This window comes from Cupressus sempervirens, chromosome 11 (assembly GCF_028749045.1).
Source record: "Cupressus sempervirens isolate cs-2001-9-10 chromosome 11, ASM2874904v1, whole genome shotgun sequence".
In the NCBI taxonomy this organism is placed as follows: Eukaryota; Viridiplantae; Streptophyta; class Pinopsida; order Cupressales; family Cupressaceae; genus Cupressus; species Cupressus sempervirens.
In genome coordinates this window covers 51,961,240-51,987,763 of record NC_143128.1, presented here as the reverse complement: position 1 = coordinate 51,987,763, position 26,524 = coordinate 51,961,240, and the positions used below count along the sequence as shown (strand labels likewise).

Below are 26,524 nucleotides of genomic sequence, written 5' to 3'. Positions count from 1 at the left end.
CTATGCTCACAGGGAGCATACATCCCCAAAAAGAGCCACTGATGGAGCCTAAAATTTGTGTCTCCATTTATACAGTCACTGAATTGTATCAGACATCATTACAAAGATAGGATTGAGACACTGTTCATGGAAGTAGAATTGATGGTCTTGAAGGATAGAGGGTGCTTGAAAAATTGGATCTCTCATTACCTAAATGAAAATATGCTACCATCTACTTCAGTATTCTTTCAATATTTTGGAAATTATCAATAGTTTTGTTTCCTTCCAGCCATCACCTTTAGTTTTGAAGTTACATCGGGATTGGTTAATTGTCTCAAAATATTGGTTGAATAAAGGAAAATATGTATACATTATGTTGGTTTTTCATAATGAGATTATTAATAAATCTAACCAATACTCAAACACCCAATGCATGCCTTTAATGGAGTAGCAACAGTCATATACGGTGACAATTAGAAATGAATTTGGCATATGCTGATTTTAGTTTTGTGTGATTCTAGTATTTATATTTGTAGTTAGGGGCAACAAAAACTAAACTGAAGTAGTAATTAGAAGCTTTATTTGTATATGAATTACTGCCTAGAAAAGGTTATCTCTAGTGACCAAAGAGTACAATCAGCGTATGCATATATGCAAGTCTTCTTAAGATGTGGCAAAGTATATACCAAACAAGCATGAATAGATCATGATAATCATGTTGATGAATAGCAAAAACTAAGGAATGTAATTATAAAGACTATTTTGATGTTTTAATCTGCCATCCTAATATTCATCTTGGCTGTTGACTCATTTAGATCTCATGAAGGGGCCTTTTGAGCAACTTTTCAGGGTCCCTTTCCGATGGTCTTAGCAATACAAGCACTGGTAGATTGTTTCCATGTACTAAGAAGTGATCCTCCATTTGCTTCACCTGATGCTCTTTTGCAACAAGGACTCTCATCATTCATAACCATTTTTATTATGCACTTGAATGATTCAAGAGTAGCAAATACAGACCTAAGGAATGTTCTTCTACATTCTATATCTGTGTTGGTACAGCATACATAATACATGTTTTCCTTTGAAAGCAATAAAGTGTTAGTGGAAAGAATGCCTAGAGCATTACTATTAGCATTTGATAATAGGTTTTGGATTCCAGTAACAAACATTCTTCTACATCTCTTTAGGGGTTCTAGATTTGGAACATCAAAACATGAATCTTGGTCCAGTTTGCTTCAAGTCTTATTGCGACAAAAATGTATCTCAGATGAAAAGCTTTTTGCATCTTTCCTTAATCATTTTTTTAACACTTTGAGTTGGACCATTACCGAGTTTTCTATTTCAATCAAGGAGATGCAAGAACATTACTAGGGTTCAGAATTGCTGCAAAGAAAATGCATGAATTTTTTTGAGCTTTCTTGTAACTCGGCAAGAGTTCTTGAGTTTTTCACTTGTGAAATTCCTTAGGCCTTCCTTTTTGGTTATGAAATTGGAAGACAATGGGTTGACTAATGAGATCATTGTAATGGCAGCATAGGAAGACACTAATATTATGGCTTTCGAAACAAGTACAAAAGTTGAAGCTAGTGATGCACAAAAAACTCCAGTTCTGATTGATGATAGTGTTTCTAGCCATTGTAAAAATGTAGAAGCCTACTCAAATGTACTAACCAAAAAGGAACATACTTGCAATTTCATGATAAATTTATGTTTGATGTTGCTTTGTATTTGTTGCAGATAAGGAAGATTGGAGCAAATGCGGATAGACTCATGTCTTCAAGCACTCGAACATAGGATGGAAAACTTGGACATACCGTCTAAGATTATTTACAGATCCAACTGTAGGAGAAAGAATGATGCATTAGGTTTAGGAAAGGTTTATGGGAGCACCATATGGAGGCACATCGATTGATGATACTCACGCTAGTATTGAAGCCCACCTGTGTGATTCTCACCATTTGCGAATGAATTCAAAGAGAGTTACCATGGACTGTTAATTATAGAAAGGATAAAAATAGCGGGAGTCAAAGTGTGAAGTTCAAAAAGATGTGGAACTTACACATAGGTAAGGGACTAAGTGTCCAAGTCTCTATGGGTTTCACCATGCCGATAAAATACTTCACTTTAGGAAGAGGAAATTATTTTCTCGAACTATAGTCTTTGCCAGAAATGTTAGGTTAAATTGGTGCATCAGAAGTTTAATCTTCATCTTACTAAAATTCTTTCTTTAATATTATCACATAGTTATATATTGTGATTAGGTATTGTGAAGAGTGGTGTCTTTTAGTTTGCAACCTTTTTACCTTTATAAATGTATATAATGTCAAATGACAAGGGGGAGAGAAGACAATTCATATCCATATTTTTATTTTTTACCTATTGTATATTTTATGATCTATTATATTCTTTTAATTAGTAGAGAAATAAATTTTTGAACTAAGCCTGTCGATGGTAGATTTTCGATTGAATTCTTGTGCGTGTCTAGAGTCGAGTTGTATTGGATGGATCATCTGTGAGGAGTGTCTCCCATACGATTTTATTTACGGATCAGTAAGACGTATTTATTTAATTTATTTGTATCAGAGGTTTAATTTTTTATTAAGTTGTGTCCTTTATAAGTGTTTTTTATTATTTTCTATAAACATTTTAATATTTGGATAAGTGGACTGGATCATTATTGCATTTTAAATTAGATAAACTTAAATATTGCGAAATACTTTATTGTTTCCATATTTATGTCTAATTTGTCTTTGCAAGAGTTAAAGTGCATTTTAGACTAATTTAGATTGCATTCATATAATTGATCTATCACGTCAGAATTATTAAAATTATTTATAGTTTAATATATTGAACTTTATAAAGTTGTACATTTCAACTAATAATGTTGACTCTGATTACCCATTTAATTAGGCACTAGTCTTTTACTCCTGATCTATAATCCATATCCTGACAATTGTTCAATTTATTTCCATTGAAGAATTAATATATTCATTCATTGCAATCATCCATGATAATCAATTTTATTTAAAAACATTCATACAATTATTTACTTTTATTTTTAATTCATAATTTGTAATTTTAAAGCCTTCTATAATTCTTGTTCTTTTGAAAGCTTTCATTGCATTCACGTTCTAGTTGATTTGTTTTATGTGTCTTGGATCTAAATGTTTTTTCCAAGACCAGATGCAAGGCTAGCTTCCCTCTTCTTGTCTTGCTTTTCCTCCTCCTTTTCTTCAAGAACATCCTTTTCTCTATCCTACCCTTCCACCTTAACTAGTTTGTCTAGGATGGTCTTTAGCCAGTCCTATGCTAGAAACCCATAGATGGATGAGGTTGTCTTAGTAGCTTTTCCCAGGCCCTTCTCCTCCTTATTAACCTACAAGAAGTATAATATTGTGGTAGTGGAGTGCATGACCTTAGTGGAAAACTCTACCAAAGTTTTGAATCTCTGGCAAACACCAATTTGATTGTTAGCTAGGTCCTTCAAAGACTACTAAAACCTTTCCAGTCTGGCCTTACTGTGACTATGCTTCCCTTTCTTCCCAACATCTTTGTTGGTTTCTGTCCTAGGGGAAATGATATCCTCCTGCACACATTCTAGTCAGGGTGTCCTCCAAGCTATAAGAGATATGGGAAGAGCTAAGAGAGCTAGGTGTAGGCTTGTTGTCCTAAGGCAATCTCTTCTTTCTCGTAGGTTTGGCATCACTATTGGAAGACTTAGAGGTGGAATCATGCTTAGGGGCGGGGGGCGGGGGGGTGAGACCTAAATTTTTCTAACCAAAGACAATTATTGGTTATTTTGGTGCTTTGTGTACCCTTCCTTGTATCTAAATGCGACTCTATTTGGATTATCTTAACCTCAGGGTCCATTTTGACTTCTAAGCCAGGGTTTTCTTGAATTTCTTGTGGTGAGGTATCGAGCCTAGGTCCAAGGAGTCTTGGGGGGTGGTAGAGGCTAGAGAGTTAACTAAAAGAGGTAGGTTTTAGGCTAGGTGTTGAATATACAGTTTGTTGATAAGATCCTAATGGATAAGGTAGAAATTTTTACCCTCATCATATTTCCTCCTAGCCTTACAAAAATAATCTTCCAACGAGTACAATAATAGAAACATGAATGAAATATTATCAAGATTCCTAAACTAATTCAAATTAGGGAAGTGGTAATAATAGATTACATGAAAGTGGTCCTCCAAGGTGATATACCACATATATGCATAGCAGATGGCATGCCAAGGCTTAGGGAGGGCTTCTTGTGAAAACCCTCTAAGCTTTCGCATTAGTTCTTCCTTGAGATTGAAAAATTTCCTCAAACTGGCTTCCTCATTGACTTTAGCCTATCTCCTCCATTTCTTTCCTTCCATACTAAATTCTTTGACCCTCACAATGGTTTCCTTAGAGATCTCAAATCCCATACCATTGATAGTCACCTTTCTGTCCTTCCAAGTTACATTTCATCACCTCTTGGAATTGTATTCCTTTTATCTTATACTCTAATATGTTGGACATGATGGCAAGCATATACTAGGTTTTGTGATCTATTTTTTGTAGTTATTTGTTTTTTGATTATGAATCCATTCAAAATCTGTTTGAATGAGATTTACAACCTCTTCAAAACCTCTTTTATGGTTAACAAAATGTAATTTTATATTCCCTTCTAATACTCACACTATTCTTTGGTGTAACTAAATTATAAGGGAACTAAATTACCAAATGGATACTCTCTAGTTTTGGAACTTGATAACATAGCACATGTAGAGAAATTTGGTTGGATGAGAAGGGAAGGTTCATAATAGTACAGGAAAATTTAAATTATTCTCAACCTCCCTACAAGGTATAACTATCCACATTTTATCCTTATTTAAAATTTATTGAAAAATTAGGGATACTATTGAGAAAATTCAACAGAATATTTTTTGGTTAGGAAATAGATCAGAAATCCAGGATAAATCTCATGTCCTGGGAGAAGATCTTCAAATCTAAGTACCAAAGGGCATTAAACTTTAGAAGAATTATTGATCTTAATTGAGTGCATATGGCTAAAGTAGGATAGAGGTTGACTTAGAACGTAGCATATTGGTGTAGAATTATGAAGGAAAAATACATTTGAGGTTCTCCTTTCTAAAACCACTCAACTATATCAAGAATATAGAAAAACATTGTTAAAAACTAAACTCTTTTGAGGAAGGGAAAGAGATGGGTAGTTAGGAATATGAACACTATCATATTTTGGGAAGACAAATGGAGTCGTGATCCTGCTTTCCAAACCTACTACTGCATTTGATACCAAATGACCATGATAGGTCTGTCATTAGTATGATGTAGTTCAACCTATCATCATCACAATTCTAATGGCAAGTTGTTAGAATTGCAACAACGATAGGTTGTGATGCCATAATTTTGACAGACCTATCATGGTAATTTGGTATCAAATGTAGTAGTGACCCAATATTTCTTGGTGAAGAATGCTTGAATTTAAACCATTTTTGCACATGGATAAGTAACTATATTGATAACTATGGGAAATGGAGAAAACATGACCATATTATCTCAGTTTTGAAACTAATCCAGGGGCTAAAAAGTATTATGGAAGGAATGCAAATTCCATCCTTCTCTACCAAGAATTCTATTGTTTGGGATTTGATTGCCTTTGGGGAGTTTGGTGTCAAATATACCTACAACACTATGGTTTATCTAGTAGATTTTATGGACTAGAAATATGTTTGGAATTCAAGCATAATCCCAAAGGTTATCTTCTTTTGTTGGGCAATACTGCATGGGAGCATACTCATGATTGGCAATATATAAAGAAGAAATTTTCAATTAGTTAATTGGTGTGTGATAATCAAGATTGATGCAATTAACAATGATATAATCAAGATTGATGCAACCATTTATTTCAAAAAATAAATTCTCATTGAGATATTCCCACCTTCCTATTGGCAACCAATAAAGTGTACAAACTATTCTATCCTTGAGATATGACCACCTTCTTAAAGATTATTGTCTTTTCTTGTGTATTTAAAAAAAAAACTACTTTTTTAATTTTAAAATAATTTTCTTATCAATTTTACATTTGATTATGAAAAAAGCTCATAATAAATTTAAAAATTACATAAAAAATTAATCAAAATATATTAATTTATCAATTTCTTAGTCACTAATAGTGTTATCATTATTTTGGACCGACATGCCTTTGGATGTGGCTATTCAAAAAATTGAAAACATCATGAATTTTTCCAAAAAAATTAATAGCATTTGATCTTCATGATCTACATAGTTTGTAGTTGAAAACAACAAAAAAATTGTAGTAAAATAACTATATTTTCATGACTATGCAAAAAAAAGTTTGACTTTGTTTTGTCTTTAGTACATTTTGTTTGGAGATTATCCTATCCCCATGCCTTTTGAGTGGTATATCGTACTTTGCTACTAGCTAATCTGATACTCTATATACTCATACATTAGGATGGTTTGGTTTTAAAACACCTTAACCATCTACATACTTATGCGAATGAGTTAAAATATATCTCCCTTCCTAATGGGATTTAGTATGGTGTCCCACTTTCTATCATTTGTATAATAGATGATATTTCTTTTTGGATAATCATTCATTTGCATGCAATTATAACTCTTTAAATGTCTTATGTTTTCAATTGAATAATAACTTAGCTGATAAGTATCCAACATACTATCTCTAGAGTTCCACACTAGATTGATTATCATCCACATAATAATTCTCAATAAAATTTCCATCACAAATATTTTGAGGATTCATACATTTTCTCTCATTAGCAATGATTTCTTAAAGCCTCTGCACCAATTATTCAAAATGAATATTGTGTCAATCTTCAAAGGCAAGTCCTAGATTAGTCATAAGGTTAGCAATATGATTTCCTTCCCTTATAGTATGGCTAACATCCTATCTGATGCATCAACTTTTGGGAGTCATAAGTTTTGACTCAGATATGGGTTTTGGCTGAAATTTTATAGGTGGTCACGTGAGGAGGAGTTGTTTGGATGGTTGATCAAACTTAACTTGATAGGTGGCTATTTTGACAATTTTTTCAGGAGCCAAAAATTTCATCTTGACCTCCTAAATTAAGTTTTTGTATTTTTTTCCAGTTTTTTAGAAAGTTATTTTTTAAATAAATCTGAAATCATACTCTTGATTTCATATATTAGTTGGCAATTCATCTTGCCTTTGTTGGGGGCTTTTCTTGGGAAAAATTGAGATTTGTAGGATGGATTTTGGAAATTATAAAAAAAGAAAAATTTTGTTTTAATTTTCAGAATTCATCCTACAAATACCAATTTTTCCCAAAGAAATCTCCCAACTAAGGCAAGATGAATTTCCAACTAATCTATGAAATCAAGAGTATGATTTCAGATTTATGAAAAAAAACTTTCTAAAAAACTGGCAAAAAATACAAAACCTCAATTTGGGAGGTTAAGATGAAATTTTAGGCTCCTAAAAAAAATGTTGAAATGGCCACCTATCGAGTTGAGCTCAATCAACAATTCAAATAAATCCTTAGTCAAAAGTTATGACTCCCTAGAAGTTGATGCATCAATATCTCTTAAAAGTAGATAGATTTTTTTTACATTCTCAAGGATACTTACCTAGTGTCCCCATGCGGCTACTTAAGTACAATTTGTACTTAAATCAGGCAACTATATGTCAATTTTTTACTATGGGGAAAGAAATAAGTTAGAATCTATCCCTACTTTTTCAATGTCTCTGTGTAAATTTAAATAAATGTGTAGCTAGAATATGTGCTTATTTAGAAAAAAGACACATGACTGCATAATATTTTTTATTTTATTTTATTATCTCCTATTTTTTTTCAAGAAACTTATTTACAAAATTTATTATTAAATTTTTAATTTAAACATTCTATTTTAGATGTCGACTAAGAAATAAAGAAGCAAACATCAAGAACCATGGGACCACCAACTCTATATATTATTCCTGAAAAAGTTGAACATTAGATACTACCCAAAATAAGCTTAGTAGTCACATGGGGACCTACCCTTAATAGGTACTAAGTACATCCATCAGTTTCTTTCAAGTAATCCTTTAATAACTTTGAGTCTCTTTTAAGGATGTGTTTGTCATAATTTAATTGTTTGAAGCACTTTATCTTGTGTCAAGAACCAATAGCTCCAGTCCTATTATTTGATCCAATACTGGAGCTTTTGTTGAAACCTTCAATAAAAGTAACTTTCCAATTTCTAATATTTTCCTCAACTAAAAGTTCCTAGGAGTGTCTTAGGTACACCTTCAGTTTTCTTTTTACTATACCAATCAAATAGATATTTAAGAGGATTTTTTTTATACTCTAATTCTTGCTTGACCTTCATTTCTCAAAGGTAATAGCATTGATATTTACCTTAGATTGTTGTTTAATAATTTGGGAAATGATGGCGTTATTTCTTGACTGATCCAAGAAAATTCTGTTATTTCAATCTTTTCATATGTTCCATATGAAAAAAGGTGACCCAAAAGTTCTTAATCATAAGATGATTGAAGAGGGAGAGACTCTAGTAACATTTTCTTGCGATGCCAATCATACTTGGAAGATCACAAGTCAGATTATCCTCAATCTTTATAATTTTTACTGATTTAACATTTTGATATTAGTTCTTGAAAGTCGATAATTTGTAATAGGCCTATTTAAACCTTTACTATAATTATTTATGAATCTTCAAATAATATCTAAGAATATTTTTATTTTTTAAAATAAAACAATGAATCTGAATGGGAAAATATTACACATGATATTCTAAGCCATAAGTATCTAAGCTCTAATCAATAAGTACTAAAGCTGTATCCAGAACTAGTTTACCGTACCTCGTCTTTTTTAAGCCCGCTCTTGTCATATTCTCCCTCAGCCACCTCCATTGTCGGGATTCTCCCCCAAGTTCAGCTCATGCAAATTAACTCTCGAAATGCTCTAACGAAGCCTGAGCTGCTGATCAACATTTTGCATATAGCAAGGGAAACGTTTTCCATAAGTACACGAGAAAATAGATAAAACTCTATGGAATTCTTCAATAGCACAAGAAAATAGCTAAATTGCTGGAAGTTTCCACGGGGCAGAAGAAAATAAATAAGATTTCACAATCAAATAGATAAAATTCTACTGTCTCTGAGTGGTACAAGAAAATAGATAAGATTTTAAGGAGTTCCTGAGCAGCTTAATAAAATAGATGAAACTTTATAAAGTACCTGACAAACGCACCAAACATAGGCCACAAGAAAATAGATCAAATTCCATGAAATCCAGAGGGCCAAAAACATAAATAAAATTTCATAGGATAAAATTCTACCTTTAATTGTCAAAGGAGGTTGCGTTAATCGCGTCCTAACCTCATTATAGTTTGGTTGGAAGAGTTTAGGTTGCTGCGATCTTGGCTCGTCAGACTAACAAATAATGAACCACTTTCCACATTGTATCACAAAAATATTATATATAATAATAATTATGTACACTGTATTGTTATTTGTCAAAGGAAATTGCGTTAATCGCGTCCTAACCTCATTATAGTTTGGTTGGAAGAGTTTAGGTTGTTGCAATCTTGGCTCGTCAGACTAACAAATAATGAACCACTTTCCACATTGCATGACAAAAATGTTATATATAATAATAATTATGTACATTGTCAAAATTTGATGTTTTGAAATGTTTTCTTAAGAGATCATTTTCACCATGGTAAGATATAAAATGTTAAATTTGGATCTAAGCTGAGATGATTCGATTTTTACATGTTTGAAAACTTCCACGCCAAGGATTACATCAGTATTTTATGTTGCAGAATGATTATATTTATTATCTTTTGAATTCATAACAATCAGCAGACATCATGCTATGGACTCGGTGTCACTGATACCATACTACTAATGTTATACTTATGAAATATAAAAACAGAGAATCCAGCGGTAAAATGTATATATATATATACATTCTGTTTTATATGCATCGAACTTAACATGAAAAGAGAATACAAGAAACCCATGTTACGGCAATGCCTTACATGACTCCTTTATTAAAATCTGGAAAGGCTTGCGCTTGGAAGGTTGTCTTCAATTTCTGTTCTGTGACCCGTGACAACGTATGAAGAGGGATGATTTGGCAGTGAATAATTCGAAGGCAGAATAGAATGCGAGTGTGTGATATGATTATGAGAGTCTATAATATAGAGATGAGCCTGATTCTACGGCTTCCTTTAGTTAAAAAAAATCTATTTGAATTTTCAGGATGATCATTGGGATTCCAATTATTAAATCGATTATGAAGAGAAAAATGAATAAAAGAAAAATAAGAACTTGGCAAGAAGAATTGGAAGATTATAACTTGAAATTTATAATAATTCAATTATTATAACTCTAATATTATTATAACGTACAACTAAACATCACTCTATTAAATTATTAAATGATAATGGTGCCAAATCATTTTTATATTATATCAATATGCATGCTTATAAATATTTATTAAAATAATATGATGAAATATAAATTAAAATCTTTTGATGTACTTTATATTTTTTACCAAATTATTTTAATTAAATTATATATTTAAATAACTCATGCAAGTCCCACAAATATATCTTTTTTCAAGTCGCAAGGTCCTCTACACATTTGCCTAGTGATGGTGACGCTCCTACCTAATTCTTTTTTGACAATGCTTTCACCCCTTCAATATGTTTCTTGCAAGGAAGTTCTCCATAGCTAAATTATATTATCATACTAAATTATTTAATCATAAATAATCATATCGGTTAACCATCTTCTCGATTCCATGAATTCATGATAAATGATCAACTAACTTGTAATCCTCACTTTGAAATTATAACGACTAACCATTTTACCATTTTTTATGATCATAATGAACTAAACTGTCAATTGACTTCATGTGAACCTCAAAGACTACATTTTAAATTAGGTAAAAAATTGGGATGTAACATATCATTCCCCTAGTGGTTCATCATCCTCGATGAACTTGAAATTGTAATGAACATTATAAAATAGTATTTTAAAAATTGGAAGGTAATGTGCCATTCCCCTTGTGTTTCATCGTCCTCAATATCCTTTGCAATTTAGATGCTAAAAGAATATTTCAAATACAAGATATATATAACATTGTGATATCATCTCTTTTCTCAATTGAGTTAGAATCAAAATCATAATCGAGATGAAAGATCCATTTTTACTTTAACATTTCTAGAAAAATACTTGCATGGTAACATAAAATTAAACATGCACTAACCTAAGTTCACTTTATCATACTTGTGGTTGTCTTAGCATCATTTGATTTAATTCTATTTTATGTTCTTGTCATACTCATATAGATACTCACCATATCATTAGTTTGATTCCATATTGATATCTTCATTTAAGAGAATTTTTAGGGTTCAATGACTGAAAGTAAGTTAAGTATTCAAAATTGAAATTCTTTAGCTAGCAAGTTCTAGATCATAACTTGATGGTTGTCTTAGCATCATTTGAGTTGATTATATTTCATTTCCTTTTCATACTCATATAGATACTCACCATATCATTAGTTTGATTCCATATTGATATCTTCATTTAAGACAATTTTCAGGGTTCAATGACTCAAAGTAAGTTAAGTATTCAAAATTGAAATTCTTCAGCTAGCAAGTTCTAGATCATAACTTGATCATAATTTAAATCACTTATACATATCATTGGGCATATGGCATTCATTATTGGGTAGATCATCCTTGGAACTTATAGATCACCTGGAATAGGTAAGTGAATTCATGTTTTTCCATTTATGTGACTTCGGTCCTCATGTTCGTCTCATAGTATTTCATTAGAACAATCATCTCATGATAGAATATAATAGCTTAATATGTAAAATCAACATCATGAATATTATACATGTATAGAAATGTGTCAAAAGGGTAAAGACATGATATACTATGCAAGATCATCAAATCAAGACCGTAAGCATCTAAAATTTTTCATAAGATTCTCATGTGTAATTATTTGAAAATTCATCTTTTCCATTTCTATGATTTAGGCTTCCATGCCCATCTCATCAAAGTTTACATTTGTAAACAAGCATTGATAGTTCCAATTATGCAAGCATGTTTACTCCTTACTGGAGAAAATAATGTTCTTGTCATTTAATCAACATCAGAAAGCATCATGGTTCACAGTTTTGTTTTCATTCAGTTTAAGTTCAAATAGGTAACAATTTATTTCTATCATTAATTGCATAAAGAATTATTTATCCATCATGATGGATTTAGATAACTTTTTATTAAGATTATATAAACTGTTCTAGATTGTGCAAGCCTCGGCATAAACCATACTTATCCCTCACTCATTCTAACTTATTAGAATGCCTTCCTTGGGATGTTCATCAATCCAAACATCAAAGTATTTAGGTGGATTGAAATCCCAACAATTATTCCCCAAAATAATTGAAGCATCTTGAAAATCAACAATGATCACCTATTTGGAAAATCTATCTAATTCCACCTTGGCCAAGGATTTCAAAATTTGGGTTGAAAAACTCGATCTCCACCACTCGACTTGCCAGTCTTTTTTATCTTCTTATTTAGGTTTCATCTTTATGATATCATAGTTTATGCATTTGTCCATTTTATATCATCTTAGCCTTCCTAGCTATTCTGAAAGATTTTCAAGTCTATTTTTCCAATTTTGATTGCAATATCTGTTATGCAAAAAAAATCTTTTTAAACATTTATAATTTTAGTTTCTCAAAAATAGTGTTGGACCCAAGGTTTCAGCATTGAACCCAATGCTTTGATACCATATGTAACATCCAGCATCTTGGGTCTAAATTAACATCTATCATACTCAAACAATATAGTTGTTACTTCATTTCATAGGAAGATAGTTATATCATTCATGTTCATGTGAATATGATTTATTGTTAAAATTAGTTTCACATAATTTCTTAACTAAAAACTTGAAGTACCATCAAAAAAAAAATACTACATAAATTGAAAACCACATACCTCATAAAACTGAGATTGAAATCAAACTAGGGATGCTTTTCCAACCACTCGAGTTAGTCCATGACTACTCTATAACAATTACACATAATGACTATAACCTAAAAAATGCTATACCAAAATCAAATGATGATGACAATTAAATACCACTATATTTAAAATTAGGGCATCATATACCACTATAATAATTAGGGCATTGTTTTCATCGGTTCATTTAGGGCTTCTAATACCATTGATTCAAATAGGGCTTTCACTACCACAGATTCGATTTAGGGTTTTTTGATACTACTAATTCAATTAGGGCTTTCACTACCACAGATTCAATTAGGGATTTTGAGCCCATTGTATCACTTAGGGCTCTAATACCATATGTAACATCTAGTTTTTTAGGTTTAAATTAACATCTATCATACTCAAAGAATACAATTATTACTTCATTTCATAGGAAGATAGTTTTATCATTAATGTTCATGTGAATAAGATTTACTATTAAAATCAGTTAGAAAAAATTTCTTAACTAAAAACATGAAGTAACATCAAATAAAATTACTACAGAAATTGAAAACCACATACCTCAAAAAACTAAGATCGAAATCAAACTAGGGATGCTTCTTCAACCACTCGGGTTAGTCCATGAATACGCTATAACAATTACACATGAGGACTATCATCTAAAAACTACTATATCAAAATGAAATGATGATCACAATTCAATACAACTATATTTAAAATTAGGGCATCATATACCACTATAGTAATTAGGGCATGGTTTGCCATCAGTTCATTTAGGCTTTATGATACCGTTGATTCAAATAGGGCTTTCGCTACCACAAATTATATTTAGGGTTTTTGATACCAGCAATTCAATTAGGGCTTCTGAGCCCACTGTATCACTTAGGGTTCTATTCATTACTCCATCAATTTAGTGCTTTAGGTTCATTTCCTTCTGATACCTAAACTATTTTAGTTAAATAATTGAATGTATAGCTTATCTCTATCTAACGCATGACTGACATCTTGGAGAGAGGTGAAACATTGTCAAGGGCTTAACCACCCAACCTGGGACCAAATCTTATCCCCACATGATCTCTAATGAGAAATGCCCTCCCTACTCAGAATAGATAAGGGTCATCTTGCCATCCACTAGGATTCCTGGTATTTTAACATGCAACTTGGCAGCAGGAGATAACAATTTAAGCATGAGTTATTAATTAATTTATACTAAAAATGATTAACATTTTTCTGTCATAATTGGTACTGATTCATATTATTGATGATTACTATCTCTCTCTTCATCACCCATCTTCTTGGCTACATAGCCAGGTGAGTCCCAAGTGTTCAAAATTCTTAGAACCACTGGTTCTATCAAATATACAAAATGATCACATGCATCCAAAATTTCACAATCTATGATCCATGATTATGTTCTTAAGGATTTTATAATTGATGTTTAATTAATTAATTAATCATAATTGATTTCTCTTTAACTCCACCTCTTCACCATTTTACTGGCATCATTGCCTAGTGAATTCCTTGGTGCTCTAATTTTCAAGATATCATTTTCACCATGGTGAGATATAAAAGGATAAATATAGATCTAAGCAGAGATGATTAGATTTTTACATATTTGAAAACTTTCACAGCAAGGATTACATCAGTATTATATGTTGCAGAATGATTATATTTATTATCTTGTGAATTCATAAAAATTAGTAGACATCATGCTAACGACTTGGTATTACTAATACCATACTACTAATGTTATACTCAAGAAATATAAAAATTGAGAATCATTACATCCTTTTTTTATATGCATTGAACTTAATATGAAAAGAGAATACAAGAAACTCAGGCTATGACAATGCCTTACATAACTCCTCTATTAAAATCTAAAAAGGCTTGTGCTTGGAATGTTGTCTTCAATTTCTATTTTGTCACTTGCGGCAAAGTATGAAGAGGAATCACTTGGTAGTAAATAATTCAAATACCAAGCTCTGTTGTTTGGTTTGTACCAGTGATAATGAGTTCGAAGGCAGAATGGAATGTTAGAGTGTGTGATATGATTACGAGAGTGTATAATATAGAGATGAGCTTGACTCTATGGCTTCCTTTAGTTAAAAAAAATCCATTGAAATTCCCAGGATGACCATTAGATTCCAATTATTAAATTGACTATGAAGAGAGAAAATGATTAAAGAAAAATAAGAAGTAGGAAAGAAGAATTGGAAGATTATAATTTGAGATTTATAATAATTCAATTGTTATAACTCTAATATTATTGTAATGTACAACTAAACATCACTCTTTTAAATTATTAAATGATAATGGTGCCAAATCATTTTTATATTATATTAATATGCATGATTATAAATTTTTATTAAAATAATATGACGAAAGATAAATCAAAATCCTTTGAGATACTTTATATTTTTTACCCAATTATTTTAATTAAATTATATATTTAAATAACTCATGTGATTCTTGCAAATGTATCATGTTTCAAGTTGTCAGGTCCTCAACCCATTTGCCTAGTGATGGTGACGCTCCTGCCTAATTCTTTTCTGACAATGCTTGGATCCATTCGACATGTTTTCTACAAGAAAGTTCTCCATAGTTAAATTATATTATCATAATAAATTATTTAATCATAAATAATCATATTAGTTAACCATGTTCTCAATTCCATGAATTCATGATAAATGATCAACTAACTTGTTATCCTCATTTTGAAATTATAATGACCAACCATTTTACCATTTCTTAGGATTATAATGAATTAAATTTCCAACTAACTTCACGTGAACCTCAATGGCTACATTTTAGATTAGCTCAAAAATTGAGATGTAACACATAAAGTCTTACAATATATGACTCTACTAAGTCTTCCTCCTATGTTAAATTTGATTTACTTTCAATTAAAATTTTCTTATTAACAAGGAGTAACAATTTATTCTTGATTATCAATAGCAATCTATAGAGAGGAAAAGATAATTACTCATGCTTGTTAGAGTGTATGATGATGTTAACACATATAGGTTAATTGATTGTATTTCTAGATACGTCCTTTCTAAGGAGGTATTTCTTGTTTTCTAAGTGCTTCCCTCATGTGGATTCCTTATTACTAGCTTCTCCCTCCCCATATACCCATGCTACTAGATCTCTTGAGACTTATTTACTTCTCAAATAAATATATGATTTTTATCTCCACCTCCACCTCTAGTTATTTGACCTTTATCAACATGGGCATATATGCTAAGTTATTGAAAGTTTTCCCCCCTGTCAAGCTAGATTTTTTTTAATTAAAAACACATATATACAAGGTTTGGCTATTTATTCTTTATGGTTAATAGCTATCTATGGATAGGAAAACATGAATACTATGTATTTATTGGCAGCTATGATGATGGGTCTTAAATAAATGTAGCCAAAACAAGGGGGCTGCCCCATTACAAACTAGCTGCATGACTGCCAGAAGATAACCATCAGAACATAACTAAGCCCTAATGCATTTTAAAAACAAAAACAAAAATTTATACTATAATTATTATAGTAACTACACACTTTAAACAAAATTCCTATTAAAAAGCAACAAAAGTTTAAAATATAATTATAAAAGTAATTATAAAAGTAACTATAGGCTTTAAACAAAATGTTTGTTAACAAGTTGAATTCATTTAACAAAAATGAAGGTGTGATAACCCTAAAACTGAAAATTTTTGTAAACTAGTAGATTAACAACATGCAAAAATAAAAGGAGAGAGCCCTTAATATATTTTGACCTCCTTCTTCCCTAGAAGAACATTTGCCCAATCTTCCACCAAGAAGTCAAACAAACTTTCCTATAGTTCCCCTCTTCTTGGATGATGTTATCCATTGGTATGCCTTCCCCCATAGCTTTTTGGACTTCAACTAACTTCCCTTCCACCTCCACCTTGGTCTTAAAAATGTCCCTGAAATACCCTTTTTTCCAGGGCACCACATTTCTTCTTACATTGTCTAGTTTAATAGAGAGTCTATACATCACTATCCCTTCTATTCTTATCCCCCACCATTAAGCCACTCTAGAGCTGAAATCAAGATGGGATTGCCACATAATTTCATATCTAAAATTCCTTAGGCCCTCGAAGGAATCTTCTTTCTAGTTAAAAAGGATTGGGGCATGATCTGAAACCATCCTAAGTAGTCCTATAATAGAGAAGGAAGTTAATCCTTCCCACCATCCTGGGAGCAAAAGTCTATCTAGTCTGACTTGAATTGAAGGTCAACCCATTTTCTATTATTTGACCATGTAAACTTCACATCACACATCTCCATATCCAAAAGATCATTATTATTTATAAATTCAGCTAGATCCTTCATACTATCAATGAAATACTATGATAATGTTACCATATATAGATTATTTAATCATATTTCTAAAGATTCCTTTTTAAGAGATGTTTCATGTTTGATAAGTGTTTTCCTCATGTGCTTTCTTTATGACTACATTCTCCTTGTCCATCTACTTACCACTCTAGATCTCTTGAGAATTATTTATTTCATGAGGTTATACATGATATTTATTTGTACCTATATCTCTAGTTATTCAAACTTTACTAAGATGAACCTATACTCTATTGAAGCAACTAGATCCTTGGTAGTATTTCTTAATTTTCTATATTATATTCTCTTAAAGAATTTTGTTTAAAAAATTTCAAGTACTATCATTTTGAATAATCCTAAAAAATATTCAAATGATGTTCAATTATTAACTAAGTTTATCTTTTGAATGGTGTGTCAGGAGAGAAAAGGTGTAATAGGCAAGAGAGGTAGTCCATTACGCAAATGAAATAGGAGTGGGAGTGATTAGAATAATGTGTCTGATATAGGGATGCCAAAGATGGTGATGGGTAGGATAAAGTTTCTTAACTCCCATTGTATTTTCTTGACTAGTATTTATGGTTCTTAAGGATTACAAACAAAGGAGATGATGTTGTGGATGAAATAGCTTTCTCTATGTTGGGTAGCTTAGTCATTGGAAGGATTGTCTTGACCTAGTGGAAAAAAAGACAAAAGTTTGTGGTGAGGTTTTTTATTGGTTTGACTTTAGATGGGGCTGTATTTTCTATGGTTTTTTGAAATTAATACTTTTATTTGTTAGTATTAGTTTCCAACCTAAGGGTTTTTTATGGTCCTATCATTTTTGTGGTGCTTGTCTCTATGGATTAATTGGGAGTTACATTCCCTTCTCTTTCTTTGTGTGAGATGTCTAATGATGGAGATGTTATTCTCCATTATAACATCTTTTGGATATTTACTTCTATGGGGAAGTTCTTAATTATGTAAAGGTCTATCCATTTGGGGCTTATTGAAGGAAATTATTGCAGCTTTTATTTTTGAGGCTCATCCCATAGGTGGGGATGAAGGCTTTTTGATTGTTTCTTACATTTGTTGATGGTATTATCTCTACCCATTTTGTATTCTTATTTCCTTTATTCTTAGAAGGGATTAGATAATGTAGTTTATACTCTTAGGTATCCATTGAATAAGTTATTATGTGTTGACATTCCTAGTACCAAGTTGATTACCAAGGTTTTATAGGGAAAAGTTGTACTACTCACGAATTTTTCCCCTTTAGGAATTTATTTCATTTCACCTTGTGGGACCAACATGGTTATGTTCTATTTTGATTTGAGGTGTATTCTCTTTTGGTTTTTAATGGGTTCTTTTCTTCTTTCTTCAATAGAATGATGAAAGAGAATATCATTTTTGAGGTTGTTGTTGGCAATTTTTATTTATTGTTTTATATTTTTTGATGTATTAGGTGGAAGCTAATAAAGATGGGGGGTTGACCCCAAGTAACAAAAGGACTAAAGAATCAACTAAAGGTTACCTCCCAGTATCTACCCTATGCCATCTTCAAACTTCAAAAAAAAAAAAATCCATAACATAATTGATGGTACTATCAATGCTTAATCTAATATGCATAACAAACTATAAAATAGACTAGCAACTTCTAAACAAAATGTTGCTATTAATTGACATAAACATAAAAACTAAAAACCCATGGGGTACCAAGTTCATAGTAATGAGCATAAAAACCACACTAAAAAACACTAGATGCAGGGCTAACTTCCCTCTTCCTATCTTGCTTGTCCTCCTTCTTTTCCTTAGGAACATCATTGTCTCTATCCTCCCCCTCCACCTTAACTAGTTTGTCCAGTATGGTCTTTAGCCAATCCTGTGCTAGAAACCCACAAATGGATTAGGTGGTCTCAGTAGCTTTTCCCAGGCCCTTCTCCTCCTTATTAACCTACACGAAGTATAATGTTGTGGCAGTGGAGTGCATGACTTTTGTGGAAAACTCTACCAAATTTTTGAATCTCTAGTAGATACCTGTTTGATTGTTAGCTAGGTCCTTCATAGACTACTCCAACCTTTCTAGGCTGGCCTTACTATGACTAGCTTCCCTTTCTTCCTAGCATCTTTGTTGGTTTCTTTCCTAGGAGAAGTGATATCCTTCCCCCCAATTTCTAGTTAGTGTATCCTCAAGGTGTAAGAGATATGGGAAGGGCTTAGAGAGTTGGGTGTAGGCTTGTTGCCCTGAGGCAATCTCTTCTTTCTCACAAGTTTGACATCATTGTTGGAAGACTTAGAGGTGGAATCATGCTTGGGGGGGTGACTTAAATTTTTCTAATTAGAGATAGTTATTGGTTCTTCTGGTGCTTTGTGTACCCTTCCTAGTATCTGGATCTAACTCTATTTGGATGATCTTAACCTTAGGGTCCATTTTGAATTTCAAGCTAGGGGTTTTCTTGAATTCCTTGTAGCGAGGGATGGGGCCTAGGTCCAAGGAGACTTAGGGGATGGTAGAGGCTAGAGGGTTAACCAAAAGAGGTAGGTTTTAGGTTAGGTGGTAGATATACAATCTATTCATAAGATCCTCATGGATAAGGTAGAAAGTTTTATCCTCCTCATGTTTCCTCCTAGCCTTACAGACACAATCTTCCAATGAGTGTAATAATAGAAACATGAAGGAAATGTCATCAAGATTCATAAACTGATTCAAAATAGGGACGTGGTAATAATATATTATTTAAAAGAAGTCCTCCAAGGTGATATACCACATATATAATAGCAAATGGCATGCCAAGGCTTAGGGAGGGCTTCCTATGAAAACCTTCTAAGCATTTGCACTGGTTCTTCCTTGGGATTGCAAATTTCCTCAAACTGACTTCCTCATTTATCTTAGCCTGCCTCCTCCATTTCTTTCCTTCCATACTAAATTCTTCGACCCTTTCCATGGTTTCCTCAGAGATCTCAAATCCCATACCATTGATAGTCACCTTCCTTTCCTTCCAAGTTACCTTTCATCACCTATTGGAATTGTATTACTTTTATCCTATTGTCTAATATGTTTGACATGATGGCGAGCATATACTAGGTTTTGTGATCTACTTTTTGCCGTTATTTGGTTTTTCATTCTAAATCAATTCAAAATTTGTTTGAATGATATTTACAACTTCTTCAAAACCTATTTTATGGTTAATAAAATGTAATTTTATATTCCTTTCTAATACTCGCACTATTCTTTGGTGTAACTAAATTATAAAGGAACTAAATTACCAAATGGACACTGTCTAGTTTGGAACTTGATAACATAGCACATGTAGAGAAATTTGGTTTGATTAGAAGGGAAGGTTCATAATAGTAAAAGAAAATTTAAATTACACTCAACCTCCCTACAAGGTATAACTATCTACATTTTATCCTTATTTAAACTTTATTGAAAAATTAGGGATACTATTGAGAAAATTCAGCACAATATTTTTTGGTTAGGAATAGATCAAAAATCTAGAATAAGTCTCATGGCCTGGGAGAAGGTCTTCAAATCTAAGTACCAAAGGGGGATAAACTTTAGAAGAATTACTGATCTTAATTGAGTGCTTATGGCTAAAGTAGGATAGAGGTTAACTCAAAACATAGCATACTGGTGTAGAATTATGAAGGCAAAATACATGTGAGGTTCTCCTTCCCAAAACCATTTACTTAGGAATTACCTCTCAGCTAGATCAAGAATATAGAAAAAATTGTTAACAACTAAACTCTTTTGAGGAAGGGAGTGAGATGGGTAGTTAGGAATATGAACACTATCATATGCTGGGAAGACAAATGGAGTAGTAATCTTGTTTTCCAAACCTACTATTGCATTTGATACCGAATGACCATGATAGGTCTGTCATTAGTATGGTGTAGTTCAACCTATCATCATCACAATTTTGATGGCAAGTTGTTAGAATTGCGATGATGATAGGTTGTGATGCCATAATTTTGACAAACCTATCATGGTAATTTGGTATCAAATGTAGTATTGACCCAATATTTCTTGGTGAAGAATGCTTGAATTTAAACCATTTTTGCACATGGATAAGTAACTATATATTTATAACTATGGGAAATGGAGAAAACATGACCATATTATCTCAATTTTGAACCTAATCCAAGAGCTAAAAAGTATTATGGAAGGAACTTGAATTCCATCCTTTTCTACTGAGAATTCTATTGTTTACGATTTGATTGCCTTCAGGGAGTTTGGTATCAAATCTTCCTACAATACTATGATTTATCTAGTAGATTTTATGGACTAGAAATATGTTTGGAATCCAAGCCCAATCCCAAAGGTTATCCTCTTTTGTTGGGCAACACTGTGTGGGAGCATACTCACCATTGCCAATCTTTAAAGAAGAGATTTTCAATTAGTTAATTGGTGTGTGATAATCAATATTGATATAATTAACAATCATATAATCAAGATTGATGCAAGCATTTATTTCCAAATATGAATTCTCATTGAGATATTCCCAACTTCTTACTATTGACAACCAGTAAAGTGTACAAACTATTCTATCCATGAGGTATGCCCACCTTGTTAAAGAGTGTTGTATTTTCTTATGTATTTAAAAAAATACTAGTTTAATTTTAAAATAATTTTCTTATCAATTTTACATTTGATTATGAAAAAAAATCATAATAAATAAAAAATTACATAAAAAAAAATCAAAATATATTAACTTATCAATTTCTTAATCACTAATAGTGTTATCATTATTTTACACCCACATGCATTTGGATGTGGCTATCCTCCCTACAAACTATACAATTGACCAATTTTCAAAAAATTGAAAACATCATTGATTTTTCCTAAAAAATTAATAGCATTTGATCTTCATGATCTACATAGTTTGTAGTTGAAAACAACAAAAATTTTGTAATAAAATAACTATAGTTTCATGACTATGGATTTTTTAATTTTTTTTTGACATTGTTTTGTCAAAAAACAAAAGAATGTATACTCAAACTCTACTAGCTAATCTCATACATCTATATACTCATATATTAAGTTGGTTTGGTTAGACAATACTTTAACCATCTACATACTTATGCGAATGAGTTAAAATATATCTCTCTTCCAAATGGAATTTAGTATGGTGTCCCACTTTCTATCATTTGTATAATAGGTGATATTTCTTTTTGGATAATCATTCATTTGCATGCAATTGTAACTCTTTGAATGTCTTATGTTCTCAATTGAATAATAACTTAACTAATAAGTATCCAACATACTATCTCTAGAGTTTCACACTAGATTTATTATCATCCACATAATAATTCTCCAAAAAATTTCCATCACATATATTTTGAGGATTGATACCTCTTGTCTCATTAGCAAGGATTTCTTAAAGCCTCTCTGCCAATTATTCAAAATGAATACTGTGTCAATCTTCAAAGTCAAGTCCTAGATTAGTCATAAGGTTAGCAATATGATTTCCTTCCCTTATAGTATGGCTAACATCATATCTGATTCATCAACTTTTGAGAGTCATATGTTTTAACTCAGATATGGGTTTTCGCTGAAATTTTATATGCAGTCATGTGAAGAGGAGTTATTTGGATGGTTGATAAAGCTTAACTTGATAGGTGGCCATTTCAACATTTTTTCAGGAGCCAAAAATTTCATCTTGACCTCCTCAATTAAGTTTTTGTATTTTTTTTTGCAATTTTTTAGAAAATTATTTTTTAAATAAATCCAAAATCATTCTCTTGATTTCATAGATTAGTTGACAATTCATCTTGCCTTAGTTGGGGGCTTTTCTTGGGAAAAATTGAGATTTTTAGGATGGATTTTGGAAATTATGAGAAATGGAAATTTTTGTTTTAATTTTCTGAATTCATCATACAAATACATTTTTTTCCCAAGGAAAGCTCCCAACTAAGCCAAGATGAATTTTCATCTAATCAATGAAATCAAGAGTATGATTTTACATTTATTATAAAAAAAAAACTATCTAAAAAATTTGAAAAAAATACAAAAACTCAATTTGGGAGGTTAAGATGAAATTTTAGGCTCTTGATTTTTTTTTTTGAAATGGCCACCTATTGAGTTGAGCTCAATAAACAATCCAAATAACTCCTCCTCATGCACCACCTATAAAATTTCATCCAAAATACATATTTGAGTCAAAAGTTATGACTCTCCGGAAGTTGATGCATCAATATCTCTTAAAAGTACATAGATTTTTTTAAAAATTCTCAAGGATACTTACCCAATGTCCCCATGCAGCTACTTAAGTATAATTTGTGCTTAATTTAAGCAACTATAATGTCAATTTTTTACTACGGGGAAAGAAATAAATTAGAATCTATCCCTACTTTTTTGGTGTCCTTACTTAAAATTTAAATAAACGTGTAGCTAGAATATGTGCTTAGTGAGAAAAAAGACACATGACTGCATAATATTTTTTCCTATATTTTATTATCTCCTATTTTTTCTCGAAACTTATTTACAAATAAGCTTACTAGTCACACGGGAACCTGCCCTTAATAGGTACTAAGTACATCCATCAGTTTCTTTCAAGTAATCCTTTAGTAACTTTGAGTCTCTTTTAAGGATTTGTTTGTCATAATTTAATTGTTTGAAGCACTTTATCTTGTGTCAAGAACCAATAGCTTCGGTCCTATTATTTGATCCAATACCGAAGCTTTTGTTGAAACCTTCAATAAAAGTAACTTCCCAATTTCTAATATTTTCCTCGACTAAAAGTTCCCAAGAGTGTCTTAGGTACACCAGTCAAATAGATATTTAAGAGGATTTTTTTAATGCTCTAATTCTTGTTTGACCTTCATTTCTGAAAGGTAATAGCATTGATATTTACCTTAAATTGTTGTTTGATAATTTGGGAAATGATGGCGTTATTTCTTGACTGATCTAAGAAAATTCTGTTATTTCAATCTTTTCATATGTTCCATATGAAAAAAGGTGACCCAGAAGTTCTTAATCATAAGATGATTGAATGGGGGAGAGACTCTAGTAACATTTTCTTGCGATGCTAATCATACTTGGAAGACCACAAGTCAGATTATCCTCAATCTTTATAATTTTTACTGATTTAACATTTTGAATTTAGTTCTTGAAAGTCGATAATTTGTAATAGGCCTATTTTAAAGCTTTACTATAATTATTTATAAATCTTTAAATAATATCTAAAAATATTTTAAGTTTTTAAAATAAAACAATGAATCTGAATGGAAAAATATTATACATGATATTCTAAGCCATAAGAATCTAAGCTCCAATCAATAAGTATTAAAGCTGTATCCAGAACTAGTTTACCCGTAGCTCGTCTTTTTTAAGCCCGCTCTTCTCATATTTTCCCTCAGCCACCTCCATTGTCGGGATTCTCCCCCAAGTTCAGTTCATGCAAAAGGCCCTGCAAATTATCTCTCGAAATGCTCTAACGAAGGCTGAGCTGCTGACCAACATTTTGCATATAGCAAAGGAAACATTTTCCAATATAAGTGCACTAGAAAATAGATAAAACTCTATGAAATTCTTCAGTAGCGCAACAAAATAGCTAAATTGGTGGGAGTTTCCGCTGGGCAGAAGAAAATAAATAAGATTTCACAATCCAAAAGATAAAATTCTATCGCTTCTGAGTGGTACAAGAAAATAGATAAGATTTTAAGGAGTTCCTGAGCAGCTTAATAAAATAGATGAAACTTTATAAAGTCCCTGACAGACGCGAAAAACAGAGGCCACAAGAAAATAGATCAAATTCCACGAAATTCAGAGGGCCAAAAACATAAATCAAATTTCATAGGATAAAATTCTACCTTTAATTGTCAGAGGAAGCTGCCTTAATCGCGTCCTAACGTCATTATAGTTTGGTTGGAAGAGTTTAGGTTGCTGCCATCTTGGCTCGTCAGACTAACAAATAATGAACCACTTTCCACATTGTATCACAGGAATGTTATATATAATAATAATTATGTACATTGTTACACCAAGAGGCATTTTATACAATGACAGCACAAGAGCATGGAAATATGCAAAGATTTTTTGTCAATAAAAAAGAAAAGGCAAGAGTTACAAATTTTTAAATTAAATATTAAATTATTAAATTATTAAATCACAAAATAAAAAATACTCCCGAAATAATAGATGGCCGAAATAATAGGCCCAAAAATTAGGGCCTGAAAAAAGTAAGACCCAAAAAAATATGCCCCTAAAAAATAGGACCCGAAAAAATAGAGGCAAAACAATTTCAATATGATTTTTTTTTTGTTAAATATAATATTGCATGTAGATTCATGCTTTTCTTCTTGTGGAGAGGGGGATTTTGAAATAAATTCGCAGAATGTGAAGAGACATCTATTGGGGGAGATGAGGAGTCTCTCACAAGCTATAAAACAAAAGCTCTTCATTTCATTTTCATTTTATGTTTTTGCAGGAAGGAGGAGGTGGAGATTATTGGAAGATTAGATTGAATTTTATGAATAGGAATAAATTGAAGTTTTAGAGTTATTTTTTTGCCGGTGAGATTTCTATTTTATATTTAGATTTAGATGTAAATGTACATTCAGATTCAAAATTAGTTATAATATTCTATTTTCATTTAGATTTCAATTTCAATTAGTTTCATTTAGATTTTTAGAATTATATTCAAAAAAATTTATACTTACATTTAATAGTTTAGTCTTGCATGTTTGATTTAGATTTAGATTTGCATTCAAAATCTTTTTATCTATATATTTTATAATACTTTTCATTTTCATATTTTAATAGTGCATGTTTCAAATTAGTTTTAGATTTGCATATTTCATATTAGTTTTAGATTTGCATATTTCAAACTAGTTTTAGTTTGCATGTTTTAGAGTTGAATGTTTTATAATAGTTTTACATTTGCATGTTTCAAAGTATAATTTTATCATTTATGTGGATGACAATGTCACCATATCAATACAATTTATATTTTATTAAAGTTAATGATTTATTTAAATTACATGAATCATATATTTAGCATATATTTTATTATTATTATATTGTAAAATATAGAAATTATTTTCAAATAATAGCTGGCCAAAATCATATGAAGCCAAATGGATGCTGAAATAATAGGGCCTGACAAAAGAGGCCAAAAATAGGAGCTGAAAAAATAAGCTCAAAAAAATAGGGCTGAAATAATTTCATTAAATTTTTAAATATAAAATATTTTCT

General features: G+C 31.4%; 1 protein-coding gene across 1 annotated transcript in view; it reads right to left on the bottom strand.

Moving 5' to 3' along the window:
- LOC149528198 (disease resistance protein Roq1-like) overlaps positions 1-9,320 on the bottom strand; it is an 89,139-nt gene extending 79,819 nt beyond the window's left edge. Inside the window, exons 1-2 of the mRNA XM_089809960.1 lie at positions 9,209-9,320; positions 8,831-8,948 (exon numbers count right to left, since the gene is read on the bottom strand). Coding sequence (XP_089666086.1) covers positions 8,831-8,859 — 29 coding nt within the window. The 5' untranslated portion in view covers positions 8,860-8,948; positions 9,209-9,320. The remainder of the gene's footprint in view (positions 1-8,830; positions 8,949-9,208) is intronic.
- Between the last annotated feature and the right edge of the window lie 17,204 nt (positions 9,321-26,524).